The sequence below is a fragment of the Leptosomus discolor genome, chromosome 15 (assembly GCF_034619465.1).
Source record: "Leptosomus discolor isolate bLepDis1 chromosome 15, bLepDis1.hap2, whole genome shotgun sequence".
Lineage (NCBI taxonomy): Eukaryota > Metazoa > Chordata > Aves > Leptosomiformes > Leptosomidae > Leptosomus > Leptosomus discolor.
The window spans coordinates 2,263,555-2,276,594 of NC_141405.1; the positions used below are offsets into that span (position 1 = coordinate 2,263,555).

Genomic DNA, 13,040 nt, shown 5'->3' on the forward strand with positions numbered 1-13,040 from the left:
TCAGTTCTGAGTACATTTTAAACTTTTTCAGTCTTGTCAGTCAACAATGATGTGAGGAATTCCCCCTTTTGGAGTAAATTTGCTGAGACTACCAGATTAAAAATATATGAGGAAAAATTATAGCCACCTATTTGTGTTGATTAATAAAGACTTGTAATTTTGTTAATTGTATATAAATAGATTCAAACCACATGCAAAAACATTGATAAAATCCCATTTAAAAAGCCCCAAATGAAGCCAGTGACAAGTCTCGGGCTGGCTTGCGAAGGCTTTGGTTTAGACCACACGGGACATCAGTATCCACTTTTGATTACACCGTACAGGAGCTGAATCACAAAGAAGGTAGATTTATTCATCTGGAACACTCTGGACTTCTGCCCAGAAAGAATTTAACAGATGATATCCATGGGTTAATAGAGATCATATCATCCATCTAGATTGAAGCTCTTGATCTATTAGGTGATACCAATGGACGCCTCCGACACAGCCAAAGAGCATCGATTCTCGGCTGCTTTTAGACAAACACGCTTTTCAATGAAGTTTTTAATGTGGATGAATATACCAAGTGGCTTCTAGATTGTTGATCCTCTTATCCATCATTTGTGAAAACCAAAGAATGGCAGTAAATAAATTTGGTGGTAGCTGGGCTTCCTGGTAGGATTATGGCAAGGTGCCAGGGGAGGCACAGGCAATTTAAGAGAGTTCTCATTTACCCAGAGAAATCCTTTATTGGGAGGAATGGAGTCATCCTAGGATGAAAACTAGCATGGATTGATCTGCTGGATCCCCGATCCAGCTGACGATGGTTCTGATGCACTGAAAGTGTCAAGTGCACTCCTGCAGCAGTGTGCTTTCCTTGGAGAACTTGCATCAGGTCCTGATGAGGTTGGAACTCTCTCCAGCTTGTAAACAAGATGACAACCCGAGGCAATACATATCTCTATATAATCTCAATTAAAAAAACAAGGCCAGATGCTGCTCTCACAGAAATCTGTGTCATGTGGCTTAATAGAAAGTGGAAGAATAATGATTAAAAGTCTTGAAAACTTTGTTTCAAGCTTGATGGGAGAAGAGAAACAGCTTGGCTTCAGCTTGGAGAGCGCCCTGTCTTTTCTGACCTCTGTTATGAAGGCTGGCTGGCTTCTTCCTCGAGTGCAACCGTGTGTCTACCTCTGCACCGAGGGAAAAGGCAAAAAGGCGGGACAAGGCAAAGAAGGTCTGTGGCTCCATACTGCGCTTTTATGTTGACATCTCCAAGGTTGTCCCTTGCAGATCTGTTCACTGCAGATTCAAACTCTCATAGAGAATAATTTGCCCCCAAGGCTTCATAATTTAACATTCCTGATGAAGAAATTAAACTCAGGATTTTTTTAGACAGCGTTTTGATGAATTTATCAGAGGAACAGATTGTTTCACAATATTTGGGTCGCAGTAGAGCTGTGAGAGAGATTCTCCGGATTTTCTGTGCAGGAAATGAGAAGGCGGAGGAGGAAGTAGCTTTAAAATGCTCTCTGCTTTTGTATGCTGTGAGTTTAATGTATGTGAGAACTAGAACACCTTCATGCCTCTGCGAGAGAATATGGGCCTGCTGTCACCTGGAAAATTTGTTAGTGCCAGCCCTCTGACATCTCTGATTCATACAGGATTGGGTATTTTAATACTACACTTCCAGTAAACTGGTGGGTGCTTAAAGCAATTTAAGGTCTAGGACTAAAATGATAATTATTTCGCTAACTTCAGAAAAAACACTCTGAAACATCAGTGGTAACTAGGACTGCTGTTTACCCCTAAGCTATGCTACTAAATGAAAATAATCTTTTTAAGAATAATATAGATACTGTTTACTTATGTCACTGAGACATTATTTCAGGTCAATATCTGTTTTTGTGTGTTTACTTCCAACATATCCAAACACATTAAATATAAACTTCCACTGGAAAATACACAGGTACCAGATCTTGGCTTCTAGTTGAATGTTTTGCTAATATGAATGTACATATCCAAATTATCCATACATTAAATACTAAATGCAACTGATATATAGGAAGTTGGAATGGCCTCAACTTGTGCAGAACTGAAAGCAATTATTTTTCTTTAAGGCTAAAAATGACTTAGTTTACCTTCTTACTTTATATTTCTTATCTCTTCAGTGCAACAGAGCACTCACTTCAACACTGGATGTATTGAGTAGAGGTGATAAAAATGTTTGTGCAGTGCATAAATGAATTTTGAACAAATATTAATAGAACTATCTTGGCAACACAACGGGCAGCGATTGAACCTGTGACTGAACACCTGCTCCCGTGGAGGAACACGGATACATCCGTTATCCATCTGACCATCACCTCTTCATATCCCGGAGGGAGAAATGGGTGTACACACGAAAAAACAGTGACTGACATGTGAAACAGAACAGCATGAAGGAAGCTGGAATCTGAGTAACTTGCCCTTGCAGGAAAAGGATGAGATTGTTGGTCCAAGTACAGCACCGAGGCAGCTTTCATGCCAGAAAGAGCGCCTCAGCAAGCGAGTGCTGGCCCTTAAGGGAGGACTGCATTCAGGCCCCTCTTTAATAGTCTACCTCAGTGTCCCTAATCAATACAGTCCTGTTGATTTGAGAAACATCTGCATCTTGGACTGGCTGTGTCGTGCATTTCCTTGTTGAAGAACAGTCATGAATGGTGGCAATGCAGACCCAACTCTCATTGTCCAGAAGGACAGACGGTCAGGAAGTCTGTGGCAGGATCAGAGGTGTGACATACCCTACCACACCAGGAAAATTACAGCACCAACTAGAGAAGAAGACAGACAGATTAGAGGAAGGACATAAGGTCTGGCTCATTAGCTGGGGAAATGTTACCTTACACTGACCTTCAGTCTGTCTAGTTCTTGCAAACTTTCTGCATAATTTCTCTAGAAGAGACCAATTCCTGTCTGAAACTCTTTGTCTACCTTCCTATTATCTTCTGTCCCGATTATTACAATGTCTTTTCCTGTTGTCATGACAGCTCCAGTTGACCCCTGGCGTCAACGAAGATGCTGCTGCATAGACTGTTTTTCATCATCTTTCTTCTTAGAGCATCCTGCTACTATTTTTTTCTTCCTTCTTTTCCACATGACATTTTTACTTCCACTTTTAAGGCCTTGACTGGCTTACACTCTTCCTCTCATTCCTTACTGAAGCCACTTTACTCAGCCAGTGACACCACTCTCCATCGCTTAATTCCTCTCTTTTCAAACATGCACTCTTGATCTCTGCTATGTTGCTCTTCATATTTTTGTCTGGGCAACAACACTGTTTCTGCAAAGCCAGGTCTTTCCCATCCCTCCTGCATATTCTCCTTTTAGGTTATTCTAGCACAAACCCAGGTAACGATTAGACTGCTGTCATACTGAAACTCCACATATCACGCTGGCTGATGTCATCTCAGGGTGTTCTTGCACTACGTTCTCTGCTTGCAGTTACCTTTTCTTTCTTTAGAATATAACAGTATTTGTGGTAGAGACCATCAGTCTGCTCTGTATTTACAGGGTCACTAATGAAACAAAATCCTGCCTCATGATTTGGTTTAGAGGAGCTCCGATGATAAATAGCACATGTGCTAAAGGAGTGGGTTGGATCTGATGGAGAATCAGATGATGTATATAATTGTGTACTATCACCGAACAGAAAGAACCAGGCTGGCTTGCTCACGCTCTGCCAATGTAAGTCCATATAATAATAATTACGTCTTCTCCAGTTACTGGAAAAGACACAGGTTTTGGTAACAGACATTCTGACGTTTCTCATTGCAGAGAAATACGGTTTCGAAAAGAATTTCACAATGTTGACAGTTATTACGCAGTTGTGCGAAATGCATATTTAATATTCATTCCTTAGTTTTGCATGCAATTATTCAGTTTTACTTTTAATTTTAAGAGCAGTAATCACACACAAAGTCTACGGAAAAATTAATGTGCATATACTTGAACTCTCCCCCCCCCGCCCCTTCTTAAAGTAGTATAGAAAACTTTGCAGTTCGAGTTTATATCTGTATGGTATATGGTAGAGTATACTCTGCCATCTGCTGAGCACAGTGAGAAATGCTCACATGGCCAACGTTGAAATGGATAAAGTCGTGCCCGTCTGTTCCTGTGATATTTTAAATACAGAAAAGAATGTAATCAAACTAGCAGGCAGATCTAAGGAAGGACTTAAACCAGAGGCCAGAGAGTTCATTACAGCATGGCCGTGTGTTGGAAAGATACTTGTAAAATCTTGTCAAGAAAGAGAAGAGGAAGAAGCAGGTTGTCAAATGGAAAAATAATCCTATGTAAATACAGAAAATGAAGTCAATTTTTTTCCTGTTGGTTTAGCAGTGGTACTTTGCCCTTTGGCACTATGTATTTGGTAAATATTTTTAGCAGGACATTCACAGCATTTTCTTTCTGAGAAGAATAGCATGTTCCTAATCATTTGATGTTGTGGCTAAAATGTGTGTTTTAAATGGAAACAGAGAAACTTTAAAAAACAAAAATAAACAAACTATTTAAGATCACAGCAGTAAGAGTTTGACATAACCTAACTTCTCATTAGAGCCTCAAATGTCCCTCACTCCCCCTCACAGGCTGTGAGTCAGCAGGAGAGGAGGATACTTAGATTAGAAACGCCAAACTGTGGAACAATGATTACACAAATGTTATTTCGGTTGCACTTCAGATGCTCCTGCAGTTTAAATCTGCTAAATTAGGGGAACTGCAGAGATCAGAACCTCAGCTGATATCTGTGGAGTTTTGACTTGATGACCCCAAATCGCAGCACCAAAACAAGTTTTTATACCACCCAAATATATCATTTAAGTTTGACTCCCTTGTCACAAAGAAGCACAGAACCAGAATCATCATTTCACTTTTCCTGCAGCACTGGCATTGTGAGCCCAGTTTCTGATGCTTCTAGTTATCTGTTAATTGAAAGACGCTTATTGACGACATGAATCTGATCAAACTGACCCCAGAAGCTTCACACCAGATCATCACCTAGTGTAAACTGGTATGAAGCTGGTATCATCACCGGAGGTGTATGACACCACCAACATCACTCCAATTCTAATCACCTCACCTTGAAAAGATTTTGTTACAACTCTCAGGACTCTGTGGTACGTAGAAACGTACACACTCGAGTGATAAGCAAAAGCTTCTTTGTGACAGTTCTGTTATTTGATCCAATATCATATTCCAAACACCCTCATCCTCTAAAGATGCTGAGAAGACAATGTTGTTTTTTTCCGAAAACATCAGTCCCAACAGGAGATGCTCTGCAGAAACAACCAGAGACGTTTTCAGCAGAGATCGCTGTTTGAATTCCTGCATTATGTACGAATGCACCATGTGACGGTTGTTTCATCCTTTATTACAAGCAATACAAGGAACCTTTTATCTTCTGTTTACTAGGATGGGAATAAATATGAAGAGTTAATATGTAACCACCCTTTTGCAGATGCCTTTATTTTTAAGAGAAGAAACACTGGACTGAGGGTCATTTGGGAAGCCTGTGGACTGCAGCAATGTACTCCCTGGCACTGTTCGCGTGTGTCGTTGCTCTGAGCCACTGTGCTCTTGCAGCAAAAGGTAAGTGCCTTCCACTTTCTAAGGGCAATGCTATCCTGAAGTGTGAATGTGGGAAAGTGGAAAAAGCAACAGGATTTGAAAGCCTTTAAGACAACTCTGGTCCAGTGTTTTGAAGGGGAATTTTCTCTGAAAGCTACTTCCTCTCTTTTTTCCCCCCTTCCATTCCTTCCTCTCTCTCTTCCTACCGTGAGGTGAATTGCTGTGTACAAAAGGATAAAATGGAGGAAAATCAACAAACTATTGACTGAAGTTGTGGAAATCAGGTTGTCTGCATGCTGGGGGGCACCGCATATGCCAGGAGTTAACCTTGCTCCATCCCTCTGCCCAGCCCCCTGCTCACCTCGCTTTCCCCTCGGCCGCAGGGGCTGCCTGGCACAGCTCTTGCCTTGCTTTTCTCCTAGTTCCCCCCACACCAAGGGCTCCGAGCACCATTTCATGTCCTCTCTCCCTCTGCCATTCATTTCTACAGCTCAAGCCTTGTGGCCCTCTGTTCTCTCCCCACAATCTCAGCAGGAACCTCTCTCCATGTCCTTTGCAGAACGCAATCTGCACACTCCGTTCCTCCCTCGCCTCTCCCTCCTGTTCTCACTCTCCGGGTGATAAGTTGTTCACGCTGTCAACATGTTAAAGCTGTTTTGGAATCAGAACTGTCTAATGTAACAGAGTGTTTGCCCCACTGAGCAGAAAAATTGGGGAAACCAGAGAAAAAGATATTTAATTAAAAAAATAAATAAACCTCATTTCAGGCTGACCCCATCAAACTAATTTAGATTAAAAATGAAATGCATTAGTTTGCTTCTTAGTCCTTCCTCACCCTCTCTTGTCCAAGATATTGTGAGGGATTGACTCACTTTGCAGAATAACTTCATAAATCCAAAAAAGCAAATGTAAATTTTAGCAAAAAAAAAAAAAAAAAAGTGACACAAAAACTAACTGGGGCCATTACCAGAGAGGAGAAGAGGAAGGACACATTTTTTTTTCTGGCTAATCCTTATAGCAGCCATCAGCGGCCTCAGTAAGTTACGTAGCTATAGATTACAGAAGGGCAGTTTGGCTCAGTGCAGGAACATACCATAGCTGATGAGAATGCAGAAACCTGGGCTCCCAGTTGAGAAATAAAAACAAGTCCATCTTTCTGCCCAATTTCTTGTAAAAGGTCTCCTTTCCTCCAGTCTGTCCCAGGCCACCAGAAGTGCTATTTGCCACAATTGATGTAAACAAAAGTGTGTATGACGTGGGTGAGGAAATAGAATATACCTGCAGGCCTGGGTTCATCCCAAATAACGGCCAGAGGAAGTACACCTGCCTCCCGACTGGGAAGTGGCCCCTCAACACACTGTTGTGCCTACGTAAGTAAAACAAAGCGAATCCTACTCCTAGATTTTAAGCTATGTGTTGATCTGAAAAGGGTATTTTATAGTCCACTTGAGGAATGTGATGTATTAATCTGATACACTTCTGTTCTCTAATTGTTCTTCCCTTACTTGTTGGAAGACAACTGGGTGTGGGGGAGAAGAGGGGCAGTAACAGGGGAAGGATCTTCCCATACATGACCCACAGCTTCCCTTAAGCCTCTGCTCCCGATGGTGATGGAGATTGGACCCGGACAAGGTGAACCTTAATCTGACTCAGCCCAGCAGTGCTTATACTCTAAGGACACATACTGCTTGATAACACCCGCATTTATCATATGCCTCATTGTTCATTTTTATAATTTCATTGCGTAGAAGTTTTTTTCCTCAGACAATCAAATGTTAAAAATTATTTAATCACAAAGACTTTGAAACTAGTGTATTCTGATAGAAATGTAAAATAGCAAGACTTCTAAAGTGTAGTACATGGGAGTGGGGAAATATGAAAGACACCAGGACCCCTTGATGATCAACTTATTTCCATTATCATAGTTTCATGCCTCATGAAATAATATTATCCTGTTTTTATCTTTAATTAACAGCAAAGAGATGTCCCAGTCCTGGACCCTTGCAGCACGGAAAAATGGATTTTATAGACTCCCACTACCAGAGTTCCATAAGTTTTTCGTGTGAACCAGGGTAAGCGTTCCCTTCCTCATGCTGTTAAATAAATAACCTAAATCACGATATTACATTCTAGTATCACCTGCTGCAGCATTGCAAGCCAGGGAACCTAGAAAACTGCACATAAAACTCCACCTCCACTTCAGAAAAAAAATAAAAAAGCATATTTGGTGAGACTCCTCTGTTCAGTCTTGGCTATAATATCCTGGAGCTTTGCTACTCCAAAGCAATGTCTTACAGATACAGAAACCATGAAAATAGCAGAGATTTTATACAAAGATTTATTCTGGACTGCTTTTCCCTGCTTTTAAATCCTCTTATTACATCATGAGATGAAATCCTACAGCAGAGAGAAGATAATCTCTGTCTAAGTTGTTAGGCTCTGGAGACTGAAAATTTTGTTTCTATGCCTTTCCAAGCTCAGGAAATGAAAACATGAGGTTAATCCTAATTTGGTCCCTGGAGCAAACACACTTTTACTCAAGGCTACTTGCTAGCTCTAGAAATGGGGATGTATTTAGAGAAAAATAGTTACAATAAATGCATGGAAATATTTGATAGCAACATACAGTTCATTTTACTTTGGTAATTAATTAACAAACAGTGCTTACCTGGGAAGGTCATAGGTGTAAGAGAGCCTAGAGTTCACTGAATGGTACCAACAGCCTCAGCTACCTCCTTCATCCACAAAACAGGTGCAAAATAAGAAATAAATAAATTCAACTACGACACCAAATGCAGCAATGGGACTCGATTTAATTTTGCTAATTATAATTTACTGGTTTTCAGCTGTGTGATACTGAAATGATAGACACACAATGAACATTTCTTTAAAACTCAGAGTAAGAGCTAATAATGTAAGTTCAGAGGATGGGACGGAAGCATTTAGAGTGCGTATGGAAATTGAATGGGGCTATCTGGCATTAAAATATAATAATGCACCTCAGCGACTTTAGTTCTTAAGAGTGTGGAACTCTGCAATAGTTTGATCCTAATTGCCATAATTAGCTAGGAACTCCTCCCAAGAACCCATAACATTTCCATTAGCAATCATAGATCAATGCTCACTACTTACATGTATCCACAGTATTACTCAGTTGTAGAAACACATATAACATAGAACATGTAGTTGAAAAGGCAAAACGTCTTTTTGTATCAAGCCTCTCGTCTGGACGCTTGCAACGCTCGAATACTAACAAGTTTTCATGTTTGAATCTAAACTTCCTTTGAGGTCAGTAAGTGCTAGAACTAGAGAAAGATTTCACAATGGGACTCTGAAGTCTGTTTATGAGAAGCGGTAATCATTCTTGCAAAGAACAACTTGGTTCTTCATGTTCGTTAAGCTTTCTGATACCCAGGTCTTTTGGTTTTCAGTTACAACCTCGTTGGGACAAGAACAAGCCAATGCATGGCAGATGGAACATGGAGCGGAACTTTTCCACAGTGTCAACGTACGTATTTAAATACCAAAGAACTACTCCATCCTTATAACAGAAAGATTCCTTTACATTGCTCTGAATTACATATAATCTTAGTCAGAGGCCTCCTGTGCAAAAAATGGTTGTAAAAAATCAAGAAGGCTGTATGTTTGGGTTTAGATGTGTGGATTCTAGTTTTAGAGAAATACAGTTTAAAGGTCTGTACAAAAGGCCAGGATCAGGGATGCTATTTGCAGCAGAAGGTAAGATGCTTATCCACTCAAATTCATTCTCCCTGTGTATGAAAAGAGGATATTGTCATGGCTTTGTCACTGTCATACGTGGTTTTGCTATAACCTGTCCTGCATAAACACTTCGCTGAAAAAGAAATATGCTGCACAATTTTGCCTGAAAAATATAGCAAAAGTAGTGAATTACATACTCTAAGGCTCCTGAGACTTTGAATATGAACGTTTTGTTTTGTTTTGTTAGCTACATTTCCGTGAAGGGCGGCGTGGATTAATTTGTTACAGGCATGTTGCTCCTGTGATTCTAGCAATAATTTGATCTTTAAGCTTTGATTTCTATGAATCTTGTGCTTTACTAGCGGTGACTTGTGCACCTCCGTCACTTCCTGAATTTGGAGTCCTTTCCTACCGTCACTTAAAACCTGGAAATATTTTTAATTTCCTGGACACAATTACTTTTGAATGCGTACCTCCTCTCGCACTTATTGGGAACGAGACAGCTACCTGCATGGCCAACGGGAACTGGAGCAGCATTCCAGAGTGCAAGGGTAAGTAACTTACTTTTATCAACACCTAAAAATATTCCCTAGGTAAAACTATATGAACGACCTTAATATTTTTTTTTTATCATTGTTATTACAACCATACAGTAGAACTGTTCTGAAATTCAGACTGGTGAATGGAAGGTGATTGCTAACAAGATTGCAGGCAACATGGGATTGACAAAATATCTGCTGCTGGTGTAAAGGTTACATAAACAAGACCTTACAAATGTAGTTCACAGTGGGGAATTGGAGCCTGACCTCCAGAGTGCAGTAAACATTTTATTCTCCTAAACACTAGAATTGATCTAAGAAATAGGCAACCTTACCCTATGTGCAGAGAACTCCACTGCTTTCAGTGAAATTATGCCACATTTAAGCAGTTTTTGGATATAACCACAGATTGCAATAAATGTGTATTTAAAACAAGTAATATTTATTTCTTGTGGGTTTTAAAACTATCTTTCCTGTGCAAGAGGCTGAAATGAACCACCATGACAGTTTTTATGTATTTTTCAAAGTATATAGCGTGTCCTTTAGAACCACAACCCTGACAAAGCTTTGTTTTTGTTTTTGCACCACAGTTGTCACATGCCCCACTCCAACAGGAATAGAGAATGGATTCATAGAGTTTGCTGTTCGTAGAACATACCACTATAATGAAAGCGTCAGCTTCGGCTGCCAGTCCAGCTATGTGCTGGACGGACCTAAGCATTCCCGATGTGAGAAGACTGGAAACTGGTCCACAAAGCCAACCTGTAAAGGTAAACACCCCTTATCCGTTACAAACCACGTATCAAACTTTATTTCGTTTGGGTATTTCCTCTCCTCTTCCTATTTAATATAACTAGAAATTTTACTGAGGCTGGATTTTCACTGGAAACTTTCGACCTTATACTTAGGGGTCTGAATTTCCTCAGCATTGTTAATACCACTGAAGTACTGTGTATGTGTCGGACACATTATTTCGCAATCTGAAATGTCACTTGTACAGATTTCTGATGGGATCTAATCTACCCATCTTTCAAAACAGACTTGTAATTATCCTTCTGTGTTGCTTATAACTGGATTGTTTTACAGGACCATGTGAAATTCCAGTCAAGAAAGCTGTAGTATTATACAATGGCGAAAAGAAAAGAGTTCAGAACGACCTTAAGGCAGGCATTCAGCATGGTGAAACTATATCCTTCTTCTGCAAGAATAAAGAAAAATCCTGTGCCTATACCGTAGCTGTTCCATGTGTGGATGGCAACCTTACTCTCCCTGCCTGTTTCAAAGGTACGAGCTAGACTGATCACAAAACAGCTTCTGTCGGCGAAACAAGCAACGTCGTAATTCATCTGCCTTGAACTATAGTTATTGGTTATTTAGGAAGAAATGGGCTGAGAGAAGGAGAGAATCCACAGCAAGACTTTTGGATACGTCAGAGCCCTGCTTTAATCCCTGTTCTGTTCTTAGGCGGTATATTTTAGAGGTGGCCTAGCCCAAACAAAAGGCCATACGTGAAGCGTGCTGGGATCTCATGAACCCTTGGATCAATCTTTTCTACAGGGGAAAAGAGCCCAATGCTGCTGCAGCCTTAAGAACCTGACATGTTCACTCCGATTCTGGTGACTAACTCCCATGTTATGCTGATTGGTAACACGCTGGTTCTGGCTCTGGACCAAGAGTGTTAAAAAGCAGCTGACAGTTGTAGTGAGGAATTGATGCTGGAGGAACCGGTTCACAGGCACAACGAGTTTTAGAATAAATAAACAGACTAAATACTGAAGTCTGTTAGCAAAAGGAAGTGCTTTGCATTTGTTTTATCAATATTCCTTGCATAGAATGTTCCTTGTAAGTTTTATTTTCATTTGTAAGTGAAGGAAAAAACCAGCCTATGCAGGATAAAAACATCTTTCCTCACATTTGGCTTAGCTTCTGATAGATGTAGTTTATCTCTCATTAGAAGAGAATTAAAATAGTGTATTTCTTCTCGAGGTTTTGCAATGAGGCAGAGATTGATTGCTCATCTAGCAGGGTCCAGGAGAAACATTGTTTTCAGCTATCACGTGTTTCAAGAATTTAACAGAAGTTCTTAAATTGTTTTCCACAGAACGTGGCTTTTTTTCAGCACTTGTGAAGAAGGACCCATCAGACATGAAACCATGTGAAGATCAAGCATGAATCTCAGAAGTAACACAGTACTAAATCTCTGCCTTATTGAGACAAAACATTATGTACGAAAGGAAAACTGAGGTTCTGTCAGTGTAATTTCCAGGCAGACTCTGCAAAGGCAGTCCCAGCTCTTTTGCCAACCACCATCCCCACAGCCTCTTTCACAAGCTATGACATACTATTTCACCCCTTAACTTTCATTCTCTCTTCTCTGCCTTCTTCAAACGCCCTGCAGTGCTACCTCTCTTTCCATATTCCCAACATTTATGCAACTGGAAATGACTTTCTTAACAGCAGTCCCCTTACAATAAAGTAATTTTCAGCCAATAGTGTTTTTTATTTAGTATTGCCTAATCATCAGTCAAATCCTTTAGCTCTCAACTGATTTATACAGAAAGGCCTTCATCATCAGTAATTAGCTGGGTTCTGATTCCATTGCTCTGTGATAGGGAGTGGACCTTTAATTATGGATAGACAGAGGGTCATCAACCCAGGGTTTTCCAGAATTTATGTAAGTAGAGAGAGTTTAGGAGCCAAGTAGCCAACCATGGTTTAAATGCCAATAGCACCAGATGAAGGGTTCTTTTACACATCCAAAAAAAATTGCTGAAGTTAATAAGACCATTTATGTTTTCAAGACTCTAGCTTCACCTGAAACTGTTGTTTTAAACAACCGTTAATTTTTACCACTGTTTCAATATTACACAATGCAACTGATTCCCTTAAAAAAAAAACCAAAACCAACAGAGATTTGTACACCATTGAGCAATAGTAATGATTTCTGGTCATTAAGTAACTTTGAAACTGTACTTTTAATTTGATTTATGATACAGGCAGCTCACTGGTATGATCCAGTGTGGCAATTTTTGTGCTTGTCTATATTTTCATTCAGAAAAAATAATTATAATTTCAACATACTAGAAAGTGATAGAGAAACATTTGTTGTACACTTATAATAAATTGTCACGAGTCATACGTGGTTCCCTCTGAAATACAAAACCCTTCTCTGCGATTAAAAGCAGAAGTAAGCTA

The 13,040-nt window shown here is 40.0% G+C and overlaps 1 protein-coding gene across 1 annotated transcript; it reads left to right on the forward strand.

Moving 5' to 3' along the window:
* Nucleotides 1-5,543: 5,543 nt before the first annotated feature.
* APOH (apolipoprotein H) lies at nt 5,544-12,017 on the forward strand. Its single transcript, XM_009959247.2, has 8 exons — nt 5,544-5,607; nt 6,780-6,956; nt 7,562-7,658; nt 9,018-9,094; nt 9,669-9,857; nt 10,436-10,615; nt 10,932-11,129; nt 11,947-12,017. The coding sequence occupies exons 1-8, from the start codon at nt 5,544-5,546 to the stop codon at nt 12,015-12,017; spliced, it is 1,053 nt and encodes a 350-aa protein (XP_009957549.1).
* Nucleotides 12,018-13,040: the final 1,023 nt, after the last annotated feature.